The sequence below is a fragment of the Grus americana genome, chromosome 11, assembly GCF_028858705.1.
Source record: "Grus americana isolate bGruAme1 chromosome 11, bGruAme1.mat, whole genome shotgun sequence".
NCBI classification, from domain to species: Eukaryota; Metazoa; Chordata; class Aves; order Gruiformes; family Gruidae; genus Grus; species Grus americana.
The window spans coordinates 8,972,612-8,994,534 of NC_072862.1; the positions used below are offsets into that span (position 1 = coordinate 8,972,612).

General features: G+C 42.6%; 1 protein-coding gene across 4 annotated transcripts; it reads right to left on the bottom strand.

Annotated features, from left to right (window-relative positions):
• Positions 1-7,768: 7,768 nt before the first annotated feature.
• On the bottom strand, positions 7,769-19,955 carry CEP15 (centrosomal protein 15). 4 transcript variants are annotated; one of them, XM_054838558.1, is made up of 5 exons: positions 19,861-19,955; positions 18,106-18,187; positions 17,256-17,379; positions 12,471-12,545; positions 7,769-9,860 (listed from the first exon to the last, which is right to left on the bottom strand). In XM_054838558.1, the coding sequence occupies exons 2-5, from the start codon at positions 18,156-18,158 to the stop codon at positions 9,717-9,719; spliced, it is 396 nt and encodes a 131-aa protein (XP_054694533.1). In that variant the 5' UTR covers positions 18,159-18,187; positions 19,861-19,955; the 3' UTR covers positions 7,769-9,716. The 4 variants fall into 4 exon arrangements, with proteins under 4 accessions (XP_054694533.1, XP_054694535.1, XP_054694534.1 ...); XM_054838560.1 differs by lacking the exon at positions 19,861-19,955 and adding an exon at positions 19,560-19,725; XM_054838559.1 differs by lacking the exon at positions 19,861-19,955 and adding an exon at positions 19,384-19,723.
• Positions 19,956-21,923: the final 1,968 nt, after the last annotated feature.

Below are 21,923 nucleotides of genomic sequence, written 5' to 3' on the forward strand. Positions count from 1 at the left end.
GTCGGCCGGCCCCGGCCCCCCCTCCCCGGGATCTCACCCGGATCCCGGCACACACACAAGCCGCAGATCGCGGGGGAGGGGCGACTCTGTCAGACACACACACGCCAGAGACTCCAATTATCTTCTCCCTCACAAGATGTTTCTGCTGTCCACGACTGCTCACACTTCGGCACTCTTGCCAGCAAGCCTCAATAATAACACAAAACCCGCACAAAAACCCCTCTCCCGGCGCCGCAGCCGCGCACACAACAGATTGAGCGGTGCCGGTGCCTCGGGGGGAGGGTTAGAGGTGCCTCTGCGCAGAGAGCGACGTGCCAGCGCCGCCGGGCTTCCCCCCTCGGCCCGGCCGGCCCGGCCCGCCGCCTCCCCGGGACCAGGCGGCACCCAGGTGCGTCCCGCCGGGCACCGGGAAGCGAACAACCTAAAGGCAGCTGCGTTGCCCTTTTCCCTGCACTCCGCTCTCCAAACGTCTGAGCAACCAGTTTGCTGCTAGAAACATGTTAATTGCCAACGGAGCTCATTAAGGCATGCACATGCAAAACACAGCGAGGGAGATTAAATGGACAAAAGCGCAATAATGAACTGTCAACAATCGGACCCATCTACACGACCAGGAGCACTCAAGAATGAGGCATTTAGAGGCAACAAAGGATTGTCTGGGACAGGAAGAAAGGACGACCTAGACTTTTGTTTAGTCAACACAATTGATTACAAATGAGAGATTAACAGGATAGCTTCAGAGTTTTTTTGAAGGAGGCAGAAGAGAAAAGTCCAATTAAGTGCACCGAATGTTAACTACATTGATTTCCACGGCCAGCCCTAGAGAAATTCTCATTAAACCATCCCTGGCGATCCCTTTTGGAAAGTAATTTGTCTCCCTGATGGAGCAGAGAAAGGGAGCCGTGTAAAGAGAAAGAAGCGCTAGTTCTTGGCACAATGAGCTTAGGAGACACACTGGAAAGAGCCAAAGGGGGAGTTAATGAGCATCTGACAAGCCGCTTGGACCTGGGCCTGGAGAGCAGCGATGAAAAGATGGAATTGGCCAACAACTATTCTTTATATCAAACATAAAAAGGCCAATCTGAAACAGGGCTGCTCAAAGCTGGTGGGGAAGAAAAGAAAGGCCCCCACTGGGGGGTGGAGTGGAGGGCTCAACTGCCCCATTGGGACGGGGAAAAAAAAAATTGCACTGGCACGTCCCTCTCCCGAGCGAGCGGAGCTGCTGGACCTCGGCCGGGGGAGACCCGGCAGCCGCGGCCCCCCGCTGCAGCCACCCCCGGCCCGGAGGCTTTTGCACAGCCTGGCCTCACCCCACACCGCCCCCGGGAAAGGGGACCCCACGCCAGCCGAGCTGGGCACAGTTTTAAGAGGTTACCCTGCAGAAGTAGATCACCGGCCAGCCCAAATCACAGCCCCCTGGCTCTCCCCAGGAGGCAGCGCCGCCTCGCTCCTTCCCGGCGCTGCACTCGCCCACCTGCACCGACCCCTCCGGTCGTCCCGGGCTGCGGCCTTCCCAGGGACCGGGCACCGCGGAGCAGAGCGCAAGGCAACGCGCCTCCTCTCTGCTCGTGTAGACACGGCTCGCTCGGAGGCTCTTAAATCAGATTAGAGCTCGTTAATAACAATTTTGGCTTAAGTCTGTATTGACTTAGGTTTAGGAATGGCTTAGCACTTTCGCTTAAGTCAACACTACGGCTAAATAGACACATGCCTTTCCCAACGCGCCGAGTCCCCGCAGACGCCCAGGTTCTGGCAGGATTTGTCCTTCTCCGGCTTTAAGCTATTTACGGAATATTTGCATTATTTTTAAGCGAGCCTGCCGGGCCTCGAGCGTGCCAGCCCGCCCCCACGTGTCGCCCATGAGGGTGTCCCGTCCGTCGTCCCCCCCCCGTTGCAGGGTCGACGCATTGCTGGCCTTCAGGCTCTTGCCCTTTTCACCGCCCAAGCTGCTGTGGCCATTCCCTAGCCCCCGACGGCACCGTCTGTGCCCTCTCCCTAACACCTCTTTCCTTCCCTACCTCTCTCCTCAGGCGCCCTCTACCCCTTCTGATTTGGAACCCGGATACCCCCAGAAAGCCGGGGCTGCGCCGAGCTCCGCGGAGAGGAAGGGGCCGGAGGCAGCTGCCCCCACAGCCCCAGGGGAAGGCGGCACGGCGAGTCCCGGTGCGGGCATCACCCTTCGGCCAGCATCGACAGCAGCCACGGCGAGGGCTACCGGCTCCCCGGCAGCATCTGACCCCAGGAGCAGCCGCATGCGGACAGGACAGCGAGGGAGCAGGTAGGCCCGGGGCTGTGCAGGCAGAGGGGGCGAGCAGCATGCCACGGCAGCGGGGACAGGCAGCCGCTCCCTGGGCTGGGAGGGGGCTCATGCCATCCTCTCCTCTCCCGAGGGCTCCTGCGGGTAGATCTCACATCATGGCCAGCTTTGCCCCAAACTATTCGCCTTCCTACCCCCCCCCCCGCCCTTGCTGCCATTCTCCCCACCTTCTCCCAAGCCACCAGCCCTGCCACTCTCCAGGACAGCCCCGGTGTTGCAGGTCCCGCCCTCCCGCAGGCACAACGGCACCGAACACCATCGCCACGGGGTCTTTGGTAAAGACACATAAAGAGGGGGAAAAGCTCTTACCAGCTCGCCTCTACCGTCCTCCCTGACTCTCCAGACAACCCTTCCCCACCTTTTTAACCCCACTCCTAGCCCTTTCCCACCACTAACCTTGCCTGGGCTAAAGCCGTGGGCCCACATTATTCGTACTTAGCTCTTGAAATTGCTTAATGGATTGAATCACAAAAAGGTGAACCCAACATGTGCCCTCAACTGAAAAAAAAAAAAAAAAAAAAAAAAAGAGGGGCGGACGTTTGGAATTTTGTGCTCTCCGTTTTGGGTCAGGCTATCTCTCCCCGTCAGGTGTTATGGCTGCGGCCGGGCCATGCGGCTCAGCCCGCAGGGAGCCCCGGGCCGGGGCACCGAAAGCCGCAGCTCTCCTCTGCTCCCTCCCACCCCTCGGTTGAGGGAGCACGAACAGCCTTTCAATGCGGGTGCTGAAAGTCACCGGTGGTCTTAAAACCCGTAAAAAATCTGCTTTACAGTGACTCTGTAAGAACGTGTTTAGTCACGGAAAAGACTTCTTGTCCCCAGCGGGGATGGGGACAAAATGCTATCAAACACGGAGCACAGAAAAAGGGTCTGGTCCTGGAGTTTATAAACCCGAAACAACACAAACCTTCACTTTTCCTACAAATATTGGCATCTTTGCCGTCTTCTGCGTTTACTGATACTTTAAAAGTGAGTTGGACTGGAAACACAAGTACTTCCAACCGATGGGGCAGGGACTGGACACTTCGCCGGCCACGCTTCGCCTCTCCCGGCTCATCGCGGAGCCTTTCCAAGCACCCTCGGCGCCCTCCGATACAAACGGGACCACAGCAGCGGCTGCACGGGGCGGGGGGGGGGGAACGGGGACGGGATGGGACGACACAGCCCCAGCCCCAACCCACCGCGTTGCTCCGCCAACAGCGGCCGGGAGCAAAACCTTCGCCCAAACACAACGGGTTTGGGCGCTTTGAACCACTTGGAAGACCGAGGCCACAGGAGCCAAATATTTTCCCAAATCAGCTCCGCTGCCTCGGGCGCGACTGTCCTTTGAAGGGCGCAGGCGTTTTAAATCGCACAGAGAGCACCTGAGACCTCCTGTAATCGCGTTCCCCAAGTCCCGCTAACTGCCCGATACTCCTTCTACTGTCTTCCTCACTGCTGCCAGTTGCCAAGATATTTCACATAAATAGAGGCTTTCTGATTTATAATCAGCCTTTTCCTTCTGATTCATTATGTTAATGAATTGAGATATCACCAACATCGGATTATCGCATCACTGACTGAATCCAGCAAAAGAAAGCTGATTATTGAGGAAAAAGCCAAGCGTACCCGGAAACTTAATAAAAAGAAGCGTCCGAGAAATAGCGTAAAGCGGCTGCAATTGTTTAAACTCACTCTAAACATCGCTCACAGATGACGGGGGGATGCGACAGTTTCGTTCACATACACAAACCTTTCCCCTATGGATTTACGGATACGTTTGCCACCGTTACGATTATTATTACGAACGTTTCCAAAGAATCAAACCCGCTGCCCTGAGCTTCCCTGGGAATCTCGGCGCCGTGAAGTGAGAGGGGACGCACACAACGTGCTTCTCATTCACTTTCTCAGCGCACCGTTCCCGACGATGCGTGGCCCCAGCGCCCCCGAAACGACCGACCGCCTGTCCTCCCACTCAGACCCTCCCCGCGTCCAGAGCTATCGCATTCTTTTTCTATTTTTTTCTCCCTCCTTTTCAAACAGCCGCCTGGATTGGGCTTTCCTGAGTTTGGAGCAACCCTTCCCCTCGGGCAGACTCCACAAAGCCCTGGAGCGGAGGCGAGCGCAGCCGCGGGCAGCTGCCGGGGAAGCGCGCAGGTTAGATCGCGCTTAACAAAGCTGCAGGCATGTGGTTCGCTTAAGCAAATTATCCTCCGGAAGCTTTTATTAAGCAACAGTTAGAGCACCGTGAATGAAGCTATTGGGAACACATACAAACTAAATGGGTAAAGAAATGCTACTCTGGAAACCAAAATTACATTTCCCAACAGCGTTGAGGCAGGTACTAATTTACTGCGGCTTCAAGCTATGTAATTAGTCAAGGAGACTATAATTTACTTAAAGAACAGCAAAATTTTCCTTTTATCAATTTGCAATATATTTGTAAAATAATCTTATGGCAGCTGGCTCTGCTTGAATCTGTTTCAAAAGTGTGATGTAAATACCGTCTCACACTATTTTGTTGCCTATTAGGGCTTTCTGGTAGGTGATACGACTGAGAGTAAGGAGAAAGAACACCACACATTTATTTTTAAGATCATCATCACTAGTGACAAAACTTATGGGAAGAAGTGAGCATACTTCCTATCTGTATGCGTTAAAAACAAACGTATGTAAAGTAACTCAGATGAAAAAGAAACAACTGGAAGACTACGTACACAGAGGGTACAATTTAGGGCATTTTCCAGAGCTGTGTTAGCTGTGTTTAAAAGGAGTAGCAAATTCCCAAATTAAATCACCCTATTTATGGCAAAGACAAAGAGTTTCACACAGCAGGAAGATGCACTAGAGAACCGGGGTTTTTTCCCCCACCTGTTTCCTTTGCAAGGGTTGAAGTATCTCTATCCATATCTTGCTAGTAATCAGGTATCTGAAGTAATTTAGTTCACAGTTATTGTGAAACAATAGGAAGAGTGCAAATAATCGATCTGGGATTCATGACATTTGGATTTTTCAGCAGGAAACTTCCAAGATTCTAATCTTCACTCAGCAGATTAATATTTCAGATCAGTGTCAGGAAAACTGAGGACAATAAACACCATACCTAAGCAAAGTATTTATCACTGGTGTACTCACTGTCCACACACTTGGCTACAGCAGGCACCAATTTACATCCGACTCATACATGCAATGTAACACTGAAATCCAAGAGGCAGTGACTACAGAATCAAATCTTTATTTTAACTGTAACACATTGCATCCGTGGATTATAATCCTTGAGCAAACAGAATATTACAGTAATGAAGAGCTTAGCATTACAAATATGTTAAAACAGCTTGCATTTGGGGTGATATTTAAGGTCAAGTTGTATCTGAACACAACTATTAAAATATTATGAAAATTACCATTATGGAGTAAATAATGTTTTCTTTCAGATGTAACCTCTAAAAGTACATTCCATTTCAAATTTGGTTTTCCTATTTTTCAGTACCAACAAGCTCAAACTGAGCAACTACATCCCTGACCTGCTCTATGTGAATGAAAAAGACAGAAATGAAGAACTGTAAGCTCAGCCTAAAACTAGCTCCCAACTTCTATGAAAACATGACCCTGAATAAATACAATCAAGAGGATACCATAGTAAGTGTCAAATATCACATGTCTAAACCCTCTTATTATTTCATATGTACTCTCAAATGAACTTAATAGGCTTGAGGAAGATTCTGCGGAGTAAGAGATTTCTTATCCTAGGGAAAACTAACATGCCTTCTGCTACTGCCCCCACAGCCAGAATAACTGAGAAAGTAAAAAGCTTGGGAATGTGATGGTAGAGGTGACAAGATGGGTGAACAGGCTGTGCTCCTGGGTTAGTACTGTGGTTACTCATCTGTGCACAAACCTAAAAAAGGATGATTAATTATTTCTTCTTGTAAGATACTCAAAGATTAACTTACAAACAGGCAAAACCTTTGGTTTTCCTTACTGTTCTTCTCTCAATTGCTTTCCTCCACCCACCAGAAAAGCACAAGCAGCAACAGGCTCTTAGGACCATTGCAGCTTACATATACATATACTTTAGCACAAAAGGGCAAGCAGCAAGTCAAGAATGCAGAGTAGCAGGATATGTTCTGAGGGAAAAAAAATTACCCAAGATGGGTAGGAAATTATGTAAGATATATATGTTATATATTACATTTATATATATGTACAAGCTTGGGATGAGATGGGGTAACTACATAGAATCAATATGTTTGAAGTAACAGCTTTGAGTTGGTGAAGAATACCCATTCAAGATCTGATTTAATGCCGATATTAAACCCTATTGGTATTAATCGGTTTGGGGGGATTTAAAAAAAATAAACACATTTAAGTTTAACTACAATTTGCTTTCTCAAAATTGTATCTATAGAAAGGCAAGTGGCAAGCTAGCTCAGTCATAGTAAAAACTGTGCACTCAAGAAATCCAACAGGAGATACCATATAATTATGTTCCCTGCCACTGATCACCCTGAGGTCTGTGCCAAATCAGGAAACACTCGCTCCTGTACCTTAATAGCCCTGCTGTGTGCCTCCCTCCCTGCCCCTACTGCTGTGCTGTTTCACAGTCATGTGCAATTACATTATTTATATCAGACCACAGGCCAACATGAAGGTTCTTGTCTCTGAGAGCAGTCACCTATACACATTCCTGCTTTAAAAGTTTCTCTTCATTTTTTTCCTTTTCTGGACATGTTCCTATATAATTTTCCATGCACTACCTGCTCTATTGCTTCTAAAGCTATGCTGCAATAAAAAAAGAGTAATTTCCTTCTCTGAAAAAAAGATAATTTCATTTTAATCTTTTTGCTGAATAATAACAACATAATCAGAAACACAATATTTGAGCAGTTAACTGCAGCACGAAAACTACACTAACACTGCCTGCAGATGCCTTTCACAGCATGCTCCCAAATAAACCCTCACCCATCCAGCTGCCATGCTCTCATAGTCCACAAACTTAGCCTTCCTTCCATGGGAAACCAGAAGGGAGAAGGAGATAGTGAGCATCTGCATTGTGTCCCGGTGTTTAGGCAGAGTCCAGAGAGATAAAGACCCAGATTATTCACACATATAAAGGGGCCCATATTTTAGTTTAAGTGATTTCCCTTTGGATGCAAAGACCAGGATGAATCCTAGTCTTTGTTAAGAACTAACTGCTCACCCATCTCTTCATTTTGGGCATCACGTGTAATAGCTTTTGCCTTCTTGTTTGCTCAACTGATTCAAATTATTTTCTTTTTAAATGTGAGCTCCATAATTCTAAGATCCATACGCATTCCCGCTAAATCAGATTGAGAACCACATTGTGATCTTACAGAAGAAAATATTACCAAGTTGTCTTTGTGACAGAACACTGAGTAGGTATAAAATTGCAATGGTCTCTATGCCAGGTTTTTTTTAAGCTCTCTGCTTGTAAGATGAAAGCCTAATTTGATATTTTTGTAGTTATATAACAGTTCTAATATTTTGTGACATTTTGTATTGTGACACTATAGATGAAATTGTCATCGGACTGACACCCTTTACTGTTTATTCCTTAATTACAACTGTTAACAACACTGCAGAGAAGCGTGCTAATCTGCCATCACATATTATGAAAACAACGTTATTGTTACAAACACCAACACCCACTCAACAGGATATTTCTAAGATGGCAGTTTCTGTAAAAACTTATCAGTTTAATGGACACTTCAATAGAAAAAGTTTTAAATGAACTCTTAATATTCCTGTTGAAAACATACAACAATTTTATATTGCAGCTGAAGTTTTGATTTTATTGTGTCAGTGATTCTTCAGCTAATCTAAATTCAGACAAAATTGTGACTAATTTCACGGAGAACAGTGTCTGCAGATGTTGGTCCTTAAAGACTACCCAGACTTCCTCTATTTTGCAGCTAGAAGTTAATTCTCTAGTTCTGACTGGACCATAAACTCCCCACCAACAGCTAATCAGTGAATGACTTAACTATGTTTAATTAACCCCAGCTTTAAATGAACACAAGCTTGCTTATAGTGTACAGGTCCAAAGCAGTCAGGACATCTACGAGAAATGTTGCTAAAAAGCACCTCAGTTTCAAGAAAAGTCATTAAAACATCCCTACTATTAAAAAAATGTGTATCTCTATGTAGCATGGAGATGCATAGATCAGTTCACTAGCAGCCTAGCAAAATTTGTAATAATTACATTGTCATATCCTCAAACACTGGCAGAGGTAATTTTTTTTTGCTCCTACTTCCAGGTTGGAGGTGGAAGTATGTTGTTGAATATGAGATCAAATTTTAACAATATATTGACTCAGGTCCAGGTTCTTAATTTAATTTAAAAAAAAAAAATTCCCCTTAGGCTTCCTTTGCTTAGGAAGGATGAAATTTCTGCAGGCTGAGTCACACACCTGGAAGGATCTTCCACTGAACTGATACTTTAAAAAGCACCGCACAAAGCAGTGAAATTTCCATACCGAGTTAGCCCAACGTACAATCAAAGCTCACTGATGCTGCACCTCTGTAGGAAGAAGCTAAGGAGCTGTTCAATGGCTGAAAATGAAAATATTATCTCCTCAACTTCTATATATGCTTGGTTCTTGGACAGCCACTGCCAGCTACCTCTCAGTTTGCTTCTTTCAAACTTTTCACGCCTAAGCAAAAGTTCTCACTTGTAGATTACATCAACATAAAGAAAACAGCATTAAGAGCAGCCTAGAAGTAGCAAAAGAACCCTAGAGATTTGTTTAGGTTTTCTTGTCTTTACTCACCCATCAGACAGGAAATGCAAAGTAGGCAGCAGGAGGTTGGAAAAAGCAGGAGTGGTTACTGGGGTGAGGTGCAGAAGCAATGAAAGTGGCAATGACAAAAATCAGGGAAAGCAAGATGCAGAAATTCAAGGTGTTCCAACTGCCCTCATGAAGGTTTTTACAGATTCCTGGTGCTAAACCAAGGTTACTCTGATGCAAACAGCTTGCCTTTCCTGTTAACAGTAAATTCCTCCTTTCTCCTCATCCACAAAGAGACATACCTCACAGATGACTGCAGTGAAGAAAGATAATGTATGAATCTGTCTTTACTTAATGCACTTATATGTAGAAGCAGAGAATTAAAAATAACATAAAACTCTTCTCATACTGAAAAAGCAATTGCCTCAGTAGGTTTCTATATACCAGTGTTTCTCACTTTTGATCCTAAAAGCCCCTTTGAGGATTGCTTCTCTACTACAGAATAAAAATATAGAATCGTACACAATACAACAATGGAAGCAAATTATCCAATATAGTTAATTTTCATTCAAATTATTTACATTACGTTTTAATGGCATGATATTCTGTTGCCTGATCTGGATGTTCTTGTCTGCTTAAGCCATAAATTACAAAACAAAATTAAACTAGAGTGTTTATTTTTGTGCATCATCATCTGGGTAGCTTATGTTCTTTTTTGTAGTTTTCGTTTTCTTAAAACCAATAGGAACTTCTGCTCTTCCTAGAAGAAACTGTTCCCACTTAGGAAGAGATTCTTTTATTGATGCCCAATAGAGAGTCTGAGAAAGATATAAGAAAAAAATAAACTTAATTTCAAAATCTGTGTCAGCCTATTTAAAAACAATATAGATCTGCAATGCATTATTAAATCTTGCCTTATGAGTGAAGCAATTCCGAAAAGAACGATGTACATGAAATTTCAAATCTCTTGTATGATACAAAGTACTAGCCTGGAAAGATGTCATTCTGCAGCATGAACTGTGAAGTGACTGAATGTGCCCTCTTGTGGTAAGCAACAATTAGTTTAGACCCTCACAGTACCTTTAATAAAATATCTTCCGTGATAATAAGCTATTCCAAAAGCAGCTTTTATATTTAAGTACATATGTTAGTGGAATTTAATGTTGAAGTGGAAAAAAAAAAGTCTAATGTTATGAATGAAAAGTGCTATGTAAACTGGTTATCCTATGTAGTTCAAAATACTTGAGTAAAATTTTAGATGTGATAAATCTGAAGTAATTGGTTCCAGTATCTGTAGCATAAATGAAAAAAAAAAACAAAAAACCAAACCTGTATATTATCCTGTGATCCAGGAAAACCACTGTGGATTACCCTGTGCCTCTGAGTAATAAATCTAACTTCTCTTTTATCTGGATATACCATTCATCATTTTTGTGTTGGTATCCTAAAATTTTAAGTGCCACGTATATTTTTTTCCACAAAACACTGTGATCAAAGAGCTGTATTAAGCCATCCACCATCTAAGCCATCCACCTATGTAAGTATTTTTAGATATCAATGTCCATTCAGAAAAAAGTAATTTTGTAGCAGATAATATTTATAGTACATATGTATCGAGACATTTCTTCTTTACTTGTTTAAGTATATAACGTAGAAGCAACGTACCACAAAACCAAACATCTTCCTGCAGAGTATTAGATTCCTGGCTAATCATTTTGATCCTTACATGTAACTCAGATATAACTATGGCTCTTGCAGATTTACAAAAATATTTTCTTCAACAGATTTACTCAAGAATCTTTTTTGACAAGCATATGTGCTGTCACACAAAACTACTCCGACTTAGCAAGCTGGGGATCCATTATAGCCATAACTTTCAAAGTATATTAATACAGACACATACATGGCTGAGTGAAATATGCTCAGAAGTGTTTTGGAACAAAGCGCGCACAAGAATTTTGTACCATGAAAGAAAGTTTTCTTTTTCCACTATTTATAGCACCCTTCTTTAGAAGTATAAAAAAAGGCTGAAATAGGATCTTCTCCTTCAAATAGTAACTCTGTTCTCTCTAAAATTCAACCACTGCTGCTGCAGAGCGTAGACATCTCTGCGGCCATAAGCAATTGCTCTGCATTCTCCAATTTGTGCGGACTTCAGTCTACATGTTGCAAGCAGCTTAACACCTAACACAGGACAGAGGGAGAAGTAGTCCAAAACTGATCCAAACAACTCTAGGGGTGCCTTGAAAGTCCTCAATGAGTCTAAAACTACTTCTGAACACAGTCAAAATAGGTTCAGTGTTAGTAGCTTAACATCAAAGATGTACAGGTTTCTAGGAAAAAATGTACTCCTTTGCCTAAAATCTCCAAAAAAATTTCAGCAAAATCACTGAATGGGCATACTCAGTGTGCATCGTGTCACAGTGACAGGAGTAGGCTATTTACAAAATGCAACGACAGACAAAAACTTTTAATTGTAACCAGAAAAAGTGATGCCTCTCATTTAAGTAATAGCCTAAGCATTACAACACTTGCCCAGCAGGTGTGAAACTAATGTACAATACAGCCTCTCTTGACAGGCTGACAGTGCTAAAATCCATACCTTTCCCCTCCTCTGACAGTGCCCTAGCACACAAAATGGTGTGGGACAGTCTGTGCTACTATGCCTGTGGAAACTAAGCCACCATACAATGAAGAACTCACAAACCACTGCTGCAGAAACACAAGTGGGAATCTGCCTCAGCCTTGTGGTTAAGATGTTTAGTTTGCATCAGGAAGAGCTGTTCCCAGGACTGCTTCTGTCCTCATCATTCATTCCACACTGATAAAACAGCCTTGAGACTAGGGAACCAAACTTGTTATGTTGTATCAGGATAATATTTAGTTCTCAGAGTAAATTGCTGTTCAGAATTTTTATTTTTAAATAATGTTTTAGGACTACAGGTTGAGAAATAAAATTCAAGTGTTTCTGCTGTAGCAGTACTTTTCACAAGCTCCCATAAAACCACAAAATAACTCTGAGAAGTAAAAATTTCTCTGTTCACGCTGATGAACTGTTGACCCTGAAATATAAAGATAACAATCAGCGGCAAACTGAAAATAGGATGATCATATAAAACAAACTAAATAGCTCTGACATAAACAAAGTAATCTTCTGATATTCATAATACTCATTTTTATATTTGACTTCATTTTTAAATAGAAGTTTGTACAGATCTGAAAGCTGCTAAATTTTTCCACCAGAATGCTCCAGAATCTAGGGACCTTGCCCCAGAATTTAGGTTCAGCTTGCTACACTGTACACAGGCCTTTGGCTATACCAGTCACTGGATTTTAAAATCAATTATTTTCACTTTAAGAACATGCTTCAGGGGGGAAAAAAGCAAAATATTTGGTAAACAGCAAATAGAAAGAGTTCTAGGACTTACTTCTAACTTAACAGTATCAGGATGTGGAAGTAAATACACTCTTTCTTGCAGCTTTTTTCCTGCTGCTTCTATATCCTAAAACACAGGCAAAGTACATTTTAAAGACAAATACTCAGAATATTAAAAGGAAAATGCACACTCACATAAAGACATTTAATTAAATTAACTCCATACAGCTAAACAGCATTCAAATAATAACACTGAAGTTCAAATCTTTCTGTTTAGTCATCCCAAAATTCAATTTGCAAGACTAACATCCTGCAGTTTCTAAATATGTTTGCTGTACCTTTTTGATACAAGAATAAATTGCATGACCACATAAGACTGTTGCTGTAAAACACCATTATTCTTTCTGCGCACTAGGGTATATTACAGTTAAATTCTGCTCTCTAAAACTTACTAAAAAGCAGAGGGAACAGAATGGTTTTCTCTGTGCTGCACGAAGACTGAAGTATGTATTCTAGCTACTGTAACTGTAAAGTAACTAGGCAAATTATGTGCAAGATCTTTACTCCTCAAGACAAAGATGACTTGCTAATATGCATGCATAACATGTGCACAAAAATGTAGAGCTGCAGCAAGCTGTTCACCAGACAAACTTGGATGACAATGCACCTCACATAGCTTTCGTACAAAAAAAATCAGTATTTGGGTTTCTGCTTGTCCAGTGGATGTGTGCTGGATTCACAAAGGCCTAAATAAATTTCTAAAAAAAGAATCAACCAAAAACCAACAGCAACAAACAAATCAAAACATCCCTCCCCAACCCCCCCAACTAACCGCCCTCCCCCTTTGAAGTTCTGACCCATTCTTGTGGGCTTAGTTCCATACCCAAACATTGAAGAGATTGAGTGGTGGGCAGATGAAGAGAGACAGAAAGGGACGTGGGAGTGGGGTGTGAAGAAGCCAAAGCTGAACAGAGTGGAGGGGGAAAGAAAGTATAGCAGATGGCAGAGTTGGGAGCAGAGAGCGGGTGTGAAGAGTACAACAGAAAAACTAAATGAGAGAGGAAATTCCCCAAAGGGACTTCCCAAATATTCACCACCGCTGCCGTTGAAAAGAGTGAGACTCTGGAGGAGCATATCCACAAGAGAGACCAAACATGATTACTCGTTTTGAATAATAGCCAATCTGAATACATCAATAAGTAAACAGGGCTCGACTCAAGTTTAGTTTGAAAAACATGACTCAAATTCAGTAGAGTATGATTAATAAAAGCAAAAACCAGCCTTACTGTTAGCTGAAGTTCAACTTAGTGATACAGATACACTCAGTTCATACAGTTTACAGTGTTCATCTTATTTTATTATTTCCTTTTACAGCATGACTGTATTCTCTTGCACATAATTACAAACCTCATCCAAGCAAAACTGTTCTCCCTTTTCTACAGCAAAGTGCATACCCTTGTAGGAAGCTAAAGGATGTCTAAGAAAGAGCAAACTAAGCCTCAGATTTATCCAAATCATTGCAAGTAGCAAATGGCTGCCTCTTTTCAGGTGAGAAAAGAGTAACAAGGGATAAACACAAGGGCGGAATATGACCAAAAAAGATGGAAGCCATTTGAAGTCACAATGTCAAAATAACAGAGGACAACTCAGACTTAACTAATCTAAGCAAGGAATTTCTCTGTTGAATGTACTTAGAACAGCTACACCACAAATAGCACCAAATGAAAGCAGCTCCTATCAGTATGGCTCAGACCAAGTCTGGAGAAGTCATCACCATACTGAAAAGAAGGACCAATCAGTACTGTTCACTTCATATTCTTCCACAGGATTTTCCTCCTTTTGGATTCCTTCTTCCTAACTCCTGTAGGAATTTTTCACAGGACGGAAGAGTATCAATCAAGATCATTACAGCTAAGTCACTGGCATGTTTATGATGACAGGAAATGAGTGTCTTTCAGGCAAGAAAGGAGACAGCAGTTGTGCATATATGTCTAGTAGAGAAGGTCACTTTGGCATAGCCTAGATATTGGATGTGTCTTTTCATTGCTCACTCTAGTTTGTATGTTGTGCAGTCTATTGTCATTCAGAATACTGATTTAATGACAGACAGTGAAAGAAATTTTTGCTGGAAGGTGCTTTAGAAAATAACTGGAACTACTGAAAGATTAGATGGCACTTCTTGTGTGTCTATACAACTGGTAAGCTTTATATGAAAAAGAAAACCCTATCATCAATATCAAAATAAATACATCAGTGGTGTAAACTTCTTTGGAAAAAGCAGCAAATCTAATATGTCACAGTACAGAAAAAAAGAGAGCATCTTATAACGCTTCCCCTAAAACCACAAGGACTGGAACAAAAACAATTCAAGACCCTTCCCCAGAGGTAAAATGGAATGCATGACACATGCATCACTTTTAGAGGACCACATTCAGCTGTCACTTATATTGATATCAGTCTGGCAGAATCCCATTTAAATAATTCTAGAATTACATGCCTGTGAAGGAAAGCAAATTTGGACTAAATTACCTTCCCAATACTAACTACTATACAGCATAGTCTTTCTATTTCATGTTATAAGCTGTTGCACAGCAATATGTATTTTTAAACACAAGAAATAGTACTGACAAATGTCATAAATTAGATTAAAAATACTAGTCTACTTTCTGCTTTTAGTACAATAACATTATATAAGTACCAACCGATACAGATTTCCCTAATCTGCAGTCTCCCTCTAAAGACATCAAGGAAAATACTCTGATAATTATGTTAAAATGCTGAACAAGTGCTTATAATGTTAAAATTTCAATTAAAAAAAATGTTTAGTTCCTTGCTTCCTACTGATTAGAAAATAAATTAATGTTGAAATGCTTTCCTGTGCATAAATATCAACTAGCACAGAGAAAGAAAAATGTTTTTTGCTATGATCACATACTGAAAACAACTGATTTTGCTTACATGCAGAAAACCAGAAATGCAAATAAAAAAATAACACTTCATCATGTCCATGTATTTTTGAGTAGGCCAAATCAACAACTCTCCACATGGTAACTGTGAAATGTACAGTGCCTGGTATCAGGAACAATATTCTGAAGCTGGCACATTAATCAGTCTTGTTTTCAAGCTTCTCATATATTATTCTGCATAGATTTTTTTTTCCTGTTTTCTTCTGTTATCAGAAAGCATCTGCAGGAGTGCATGCCTGTTAAAACTAGTATAAAATTAATAGATTTAAACTGATTTATGCTACTTTATCCTGCAACAGAATTTGTTTTGATACATATGTTTTTGCTTTTTTTCCGTACAAACACCAACATTTTTGACACTTGAAAGGAACAATTTTGAGGATGTGACAGAAGATGGCAAATATCTGTTTAACTGCAAAAATATTTACACTCTGTATATGTCTGAGCTATTGTTAACATTTCCAATACAACAAGCTTTCAGCATGCAGAAATATACCCTGCATCTATTATGTTTGCCTGTGTATGTTAACTGAGAATGTATTTATAAAATACAAATAGTTTATTAAAAAGATATTTATAGAATAAAAACCTATTATAAAATGCATATGGGAAATGGGAGTCATAATGGCTGAAATTACTAAATTAATGGAGCATGAACTATAGAAAAAATAAGCCAACCATCCACCTCTCCCCAGCCTCCCTGTGAAGCACCTACACTTGTCCATATGCACTCAGAGGGGTTTGATTGCCCCAGCCCAGAATGTGCCAGTTTACCAGAGTCCAAGTTGAAACACCTTCCTCGTCACAGAATAGTTAAGAGGGCACCCCGATTAACTGTTCTGCCTTGTCTGACACTCCCTAAATGTAACTTCCATTTAAATACAAAGAGAGCCTGCAATAGAATTATACCCACCTGAAATGTGAACATTTTAAATCTTAACCAGGCTCTACACGAAGAAACAAAAAAATTTCAGTGACACAAATTAATACTTTATTTTTCTGGAGTAAAACTTATTATTTCAATAAGCACAATACATGCAATATGGACCCTTACTAAGTAAGAGTTTAAAGAAAACACACGAGAGGTACAGTTTGCTGCTGCTTCCTGCAGAACAAACATTTTTCAAATGTATGCTTAGGCCAGTGGTCAAGTGCAATCTCTTCAAACACAGATGCCCAAGCTAGGGGTTCCAGAAGAGGTTTTAGCATTCCAGTCCCTGCCATCAAACCTAGATCTTTTTAATTGCCCATTCTCAAACTGCTGAATTTACCTAGGAAACACAAATCTTACCTAAATACGACCACAGCTATGTAGAACAGCTATTAACATTATTAACAGTATCACTACTAGGAAGAGCCAGAAACACAAAAAACTGCTTTTACAGACTTGCAAGTAAGATTCTTGAAGTCACTCTACACCTCTTTAAAGAAAAACATTAAACCGAGAACTTCTTCCACAACCATAGTGGGACAATAGTTCCTACCCTGCACTAAGAGCATTATAGGTTGGTCAGCCCCTACTTCCAAATATACCCCAAAGTGTAGAGGTGCTGAGTCTTATCAGACTCTTAAGTTCTCTTAGGTAGACATGTAATAGCATCTGTTGCATCTCTACGTGTACTTTAAAAAAAAAAAAAAAGATAGTAGCAGCTGCCACCACGAGGCTCACATAAGAAGGACATGGGAAATAGGTAGTGATGCCATCAGATAATAAAGACTTGTCATTTAATACCTTTGGTCAAGTTCCAGAAAAGGGAACTGTATATAGGAGAATTCATATGATAACTGTAGAGCAAACACTTTTTTTAAAATTCTCTAAGCTACATAACCATGACATTTCAATGCGGTTCCTGGTAGTTGCAGAAACTTACATTTAAAAGTGCTGCATTCCTTTTATGAGCTGCATCAGCTGCTTGAGTTTGCCATGTCTTTTTAGTCTTTTTGTCTCCTAGATAAGTCTCCATCTGCTGTAGCAGCTCTGATCTCTGAGACAGTCTACAAAGGAAAACATTTTGTTAAGTGGGTAGAACATTTTGCTCAGGAGCTAGAAAATAACCTTTTTACCTTACCCAGTTTTCTCAAAACTATGGGGCTAATTAAGCAGGCTGTAGGGTGGGTGTGCTGGGGGAGGGAAAAGGTACAGGCAGACACCACCTGCTGTGCTTGTATGAAGCTATAATGTTGCAACCAGCAGTCCTCATATGCTAAGGTGCTTAGAAGCACTGAGTCTCCCAGAACAGGAAAGACAGGGTGGGTTGGGGTGACTTGATCAGTACTACTCTTGCTCATTGGCAAGTACTAGTTGTTACAAGAAAAGCAGATTTTTCTGAATCATTACTCTATTTGCTTCACAATCCGAGTTTACAGAACAACAAAGAAGCAATTCTATGAGGCGTGGAGTGAGAGAATCCAATTACCTTTCCCAAATAGGAATTTAACAGTGACAGGAGGTTAACAATGGAGATCTTAAACCAGTACCACCATTGGAAGTCAAAACCCTCATCAACCTAAATACCCTCACCAGCAATCAAGGATGCTAATTCCAATAGTTCATGAAGGAAGAGTGCCACCTCCTGGAACACCAACCCCTTGTTGAAATACCACCGTGTTCTGTGCAGAGCTCAGATCCACTGTTCACAGGATGGTCATGCAGTAAGGGAGGCCTCGCAAGACCACAACACAAACTGCTGTGCGGCAGGTCACAGTGCAGAAACTACTTACATCTCTTCATGTCTTCTAGCAAGGTGAACCTCCTGAGCCAAATAGGACGACATTTTCAGTTGTTTGCCCCAGTTTTGTCACTCTATTAAAGGAAAACCAAGTGAAATTAAAATCTTCCAAAGGCATACATGAACATATACTTTTCAGTATTAGACAATTTCATGTTAAAAAGTTGCACACATTGTATCTATGTATCAGCTATCTATAAAAACCTTGCTTATAAAGTTTAATATTCACCACAAGACATTGTTACATTATGCTTTGAATACATGCACACTGCTAATGTTCACAATATGTTTTAGGTAAATCTTACTGTATTCTAATAATTTATGAGAACTAAAATTTGACTTTCAAGTTTCAGATTTAGCATTAAGATTTCTGAAGTTTCAGATGCTTACAACAACACAGGCAATGTATGTACTTGCATAATTTCTGTATTACTGTTTACATTGGTGATTTCTGGTTCTTGTCACATCGCTCTAAACATAAAGTTATACTCGTAAATACCATTTATAACTACCTCTCACAGATACAGTGCTCTGTTCATAGGAATCTATGTTTAAGTACAGGCATGATTAAACTAAATAACTTAAGCTATTAAGCCAGTTTAATTTTTGAATGCTTGAAAAATTAAGTGAAAACTTCTTGAGGTCAGCCATTCCGTACTGTAACACAGTACGCACTGGAATACACAGCTTAAATTGTTTACACCTTACTGACTTTTTTGAGATATGAAGGAAATCAACAGCTCACTGCTCGCAAACTAAAATCCTACAGCACTTTTCAGAGGGCTAAAAGTGTTTTACAGTCTAGTATTTTTTCACCTCAGAGGTGACTACATTGTTGTCACATTAAATAAAATCAAAGGAAATAAAAGAACCTATCACATGTTCACAACATTGAAGGGCGGGAAAACTAAAAGACCTCATCAAGCTATGAGAGCATTAGGAAAGACCTCCTGTCAAGAGAGTCACACATAACTTTGAAGCAAGTTATTTACACGTGCACTCCGACTTCAGCAGGGGACATTTTCTAGGGATGCATGTTTCACCACACTCCAAAAAATACTTGTATGCAACTGGCCTGTTGCTAATGCTTCCCCTTCGTTTAACAAGGAGCACATCCCTTCTGTGCTCTTCCCCTCAGCTGGGGCACTTCCATGCTCCTGCCCAGGGAACCTCATGCTGCTTGCGAGACCAGGCGAGATCTCTGCGCACCAGGCAACGCCTGTACTGGCAACGGGAGAAACCAAAGCACGGGGAGCACACCCGCACGCACCTCTTTTCTTTAGGGGAGCCTAGCTTACAAACGGCAGCAATAATCAAGCACCCAGCGTTAGCACCACGGGGCAATCGCTTCACGGGCGGCTGCCAAGGCGTGAGGCAAGGTGGGCTGGGCCGCCGCAGGCTGGGCCGCTGCAGGCAGGCCCCCCCCTCCAGCAGCCCCACGCTCACCCCCCTGTCTCGTCAGAAGCCCTCGGGAGGCACCTCGGCCCAGAGGCGGCAGGAGGCAGCAGAGCAGGGCGCTCCCCCTCAGGCCGAACCCCTGGAAAAGGCGGGAGTGCAGTGGCCACAGGGAAGCCCACACGACCGCCGGCGGCGCGCGCACGAAGGGGCACGCAGGAGACGCCCTTAGCCCTACCATTGGCAAGGGGGGGGACACACAACTAAGAGCCCATCGGAATGTACCGTTCTGTAGGATTGTGGGGGAAGAAAGCAGGGAAGAAAAATAAATAAATAGGCAGATCTAGTTTACCTTCAGCCTCGCCGGCTTCGAAAAGGAAAACAACCACCCACCATAGTCCCCATGACTCCTTAACCTCTTCCCCCCCCCGCTGCCATGGAGACGGCCGGAAAGGTGGAGCCTAGTCGTAGGAACTGATTGGTCTCGTCGCACCACAGTAGGCGGCATCAGATGGGGTCGGGACCCACCTTCGCCACTGTGATTGGAGGAGCGAGAGAACGCAGGGCCCAATCGTTGCCGGCGGGCGGGCCGCGAGTGGCGGCTGGAGGGCGGTCTCGTGCAGTGACCGTTGTCCCTGAGGGACTGCCCGGCCCGCGGGGGGGAGCGGGGTCGGGCGGGAAGCGGCAGCAGCAGCGGCGGCAGCAGCAGCAACAGTTCCGGGCCCCGTCCGCGGTGAAATCCATCGCTTGCCCCCCCCCCCCCCAGCCCTACGCACAGGCACGCGAGATTTGGCAACAGTTTGGGCAAACTTTCTGGTCTTTGCAGCCCAAATACACCGAGGAAGAGTGACCCCGCACCGAGTGACGTTGAGGTGTTGCTGAGGGTTAGCGTTGCCTGTTCTCCCTCCTTCCTTGTGGAGTCCGCTCGTCCCAACGCAACGGTGTTCTCTAGTGAGGTGGACCTTGATGCCAATTGTTACTTCCCTGCAGAAGGCACGACATTACCTTTTTGGCACGGGAAGGGTGCTGTGAATGCGGGCCGGGTTCTCCCCCTGCGTTTTCAAACCATGTGTGGTCTTGTCCTCTCTGTATTTGAGAGCAGAATTTCTTACAGGCCTCACAGCTGAAGAGTTACGGAGGCTGACTCCAGTCTTTCACAGTCAAACTTTCATCAAAAAGTACTTGTAAAAAAAAAAAGCACAATTAATCCACTTCTTTGGGAATGCTTTGTCCTTTGCAGAAAACACAAACCAAACAATTCTAAGCCACATACAGCTGAAAGTTCATTTTTTTCTTCATTTTCTTCATTGTTGCCTGATAGATTTATGCACATTTACAGCTGCAGGTGTTTCCTAAAAGCTGCTCTGAAAAAGCTTGTTCTTCCCTGTTTCCTTTCTAAACGTTCTCTGAGCCCAGTGTTTTAAGATGCTTCATCATGAGCCTTTCTTACTGCTGATCAGAAATTTCTTCTTGTGATCCTTCAGCTCTTTATCTTTTCCATTTTCTTCATTGTCTGGCAACAAACTCGCATTAATTCACTTTATGACATATAATTGAGCATAAATTCTTTAATGTACTTCTCACCTTACCCCTCCTTATTGCAGCAGTCAGGATGAATAGTTCTGAATTATTATTTTTTTAACCATTGTGAGTTAAAAATAAGACTTTCCAATAAATGATATGGAGAAATAGAAGCCTGTCCTCATTTCTAATGGTGTGAAAAGCTAATGGTTTCGGTCTCACTAAGTTTAATGGAAAGCCCAAGTGTTTTGCATATTCTACTTTGAGCTACACCAGTTTTTCTCTAATGGCAGTGATCCTTCTTGTAGCATTTAATGAATTTCAGAAAGCATAGAGACAAATTGAAGTTTGGCTTATATAAACCATTATATATGCCATTTGTGGAGAGAATGCAAAGAGCATTTTAGTTAAGCTACAGATACTATCAATTGTTCAGTGTTGTGGAAACATAGACAGGATGGATGCCATAATTTCTTAATGACTGCTTTACGTGACAGTGGATGAAACACTCTGTAAGTTCATAGCTAATGAGCTATAAACTCTGCATTTAGTTTTTCAGTATTAATGTTCTTCTTTCATTAGAAGAGCAACCTAACCTAGATCAGTTCCCAACTTGTCAAGAATATAAGCTTTAAACTTCCAAAAAAAAAAAAAAAAAAAAAAGACTGCTAGTAACAGCCAGAAATCCCCAAGAGCAGAATGGTTTGAATAGGTGATTCCTCGTATCTATGAAGCGCCCACCACAGTGAAATCAGTGAGGATCATTGCAGAAACCGGGCTTTATAGATAGGAGTCACTTACATGGGGAACAGCATTCTCTTAATGCACTGGCACCTAACTGTAGCTTGCGTATCATCATCCTCCCCCAGTTTCCAGTTATACTGTGCATCTTAC

What these genes read in the sequence shown, in the direction of transcription:
- CEP15 (XM_054838558.1), bottom strand. Translation starts at nt 18,158, where the DNA reads ATGTCGTCCTATTTGGCTCAGGAGGTTCACCTTGCTAGAAGACATGAA. An exon ending in GGAATGCAGCACTTTTAAAT is followed by an intron (nt 12,546 to 17,255) that starts GTAAGTTTCTGC and finishes CCTGTGTTTTAG; the next exon opens with GATATAGAAGCAGCAGGAAA. An exon ending in CTGATACTGTTAAGTTAGAA is followed by an intron (nt 9,861 to 12,470) that starts GTAAGTCCTAGA and finishes TATCTTTCTCAG; the next exon opens with ACTCTCTATTGGGCATCAAT.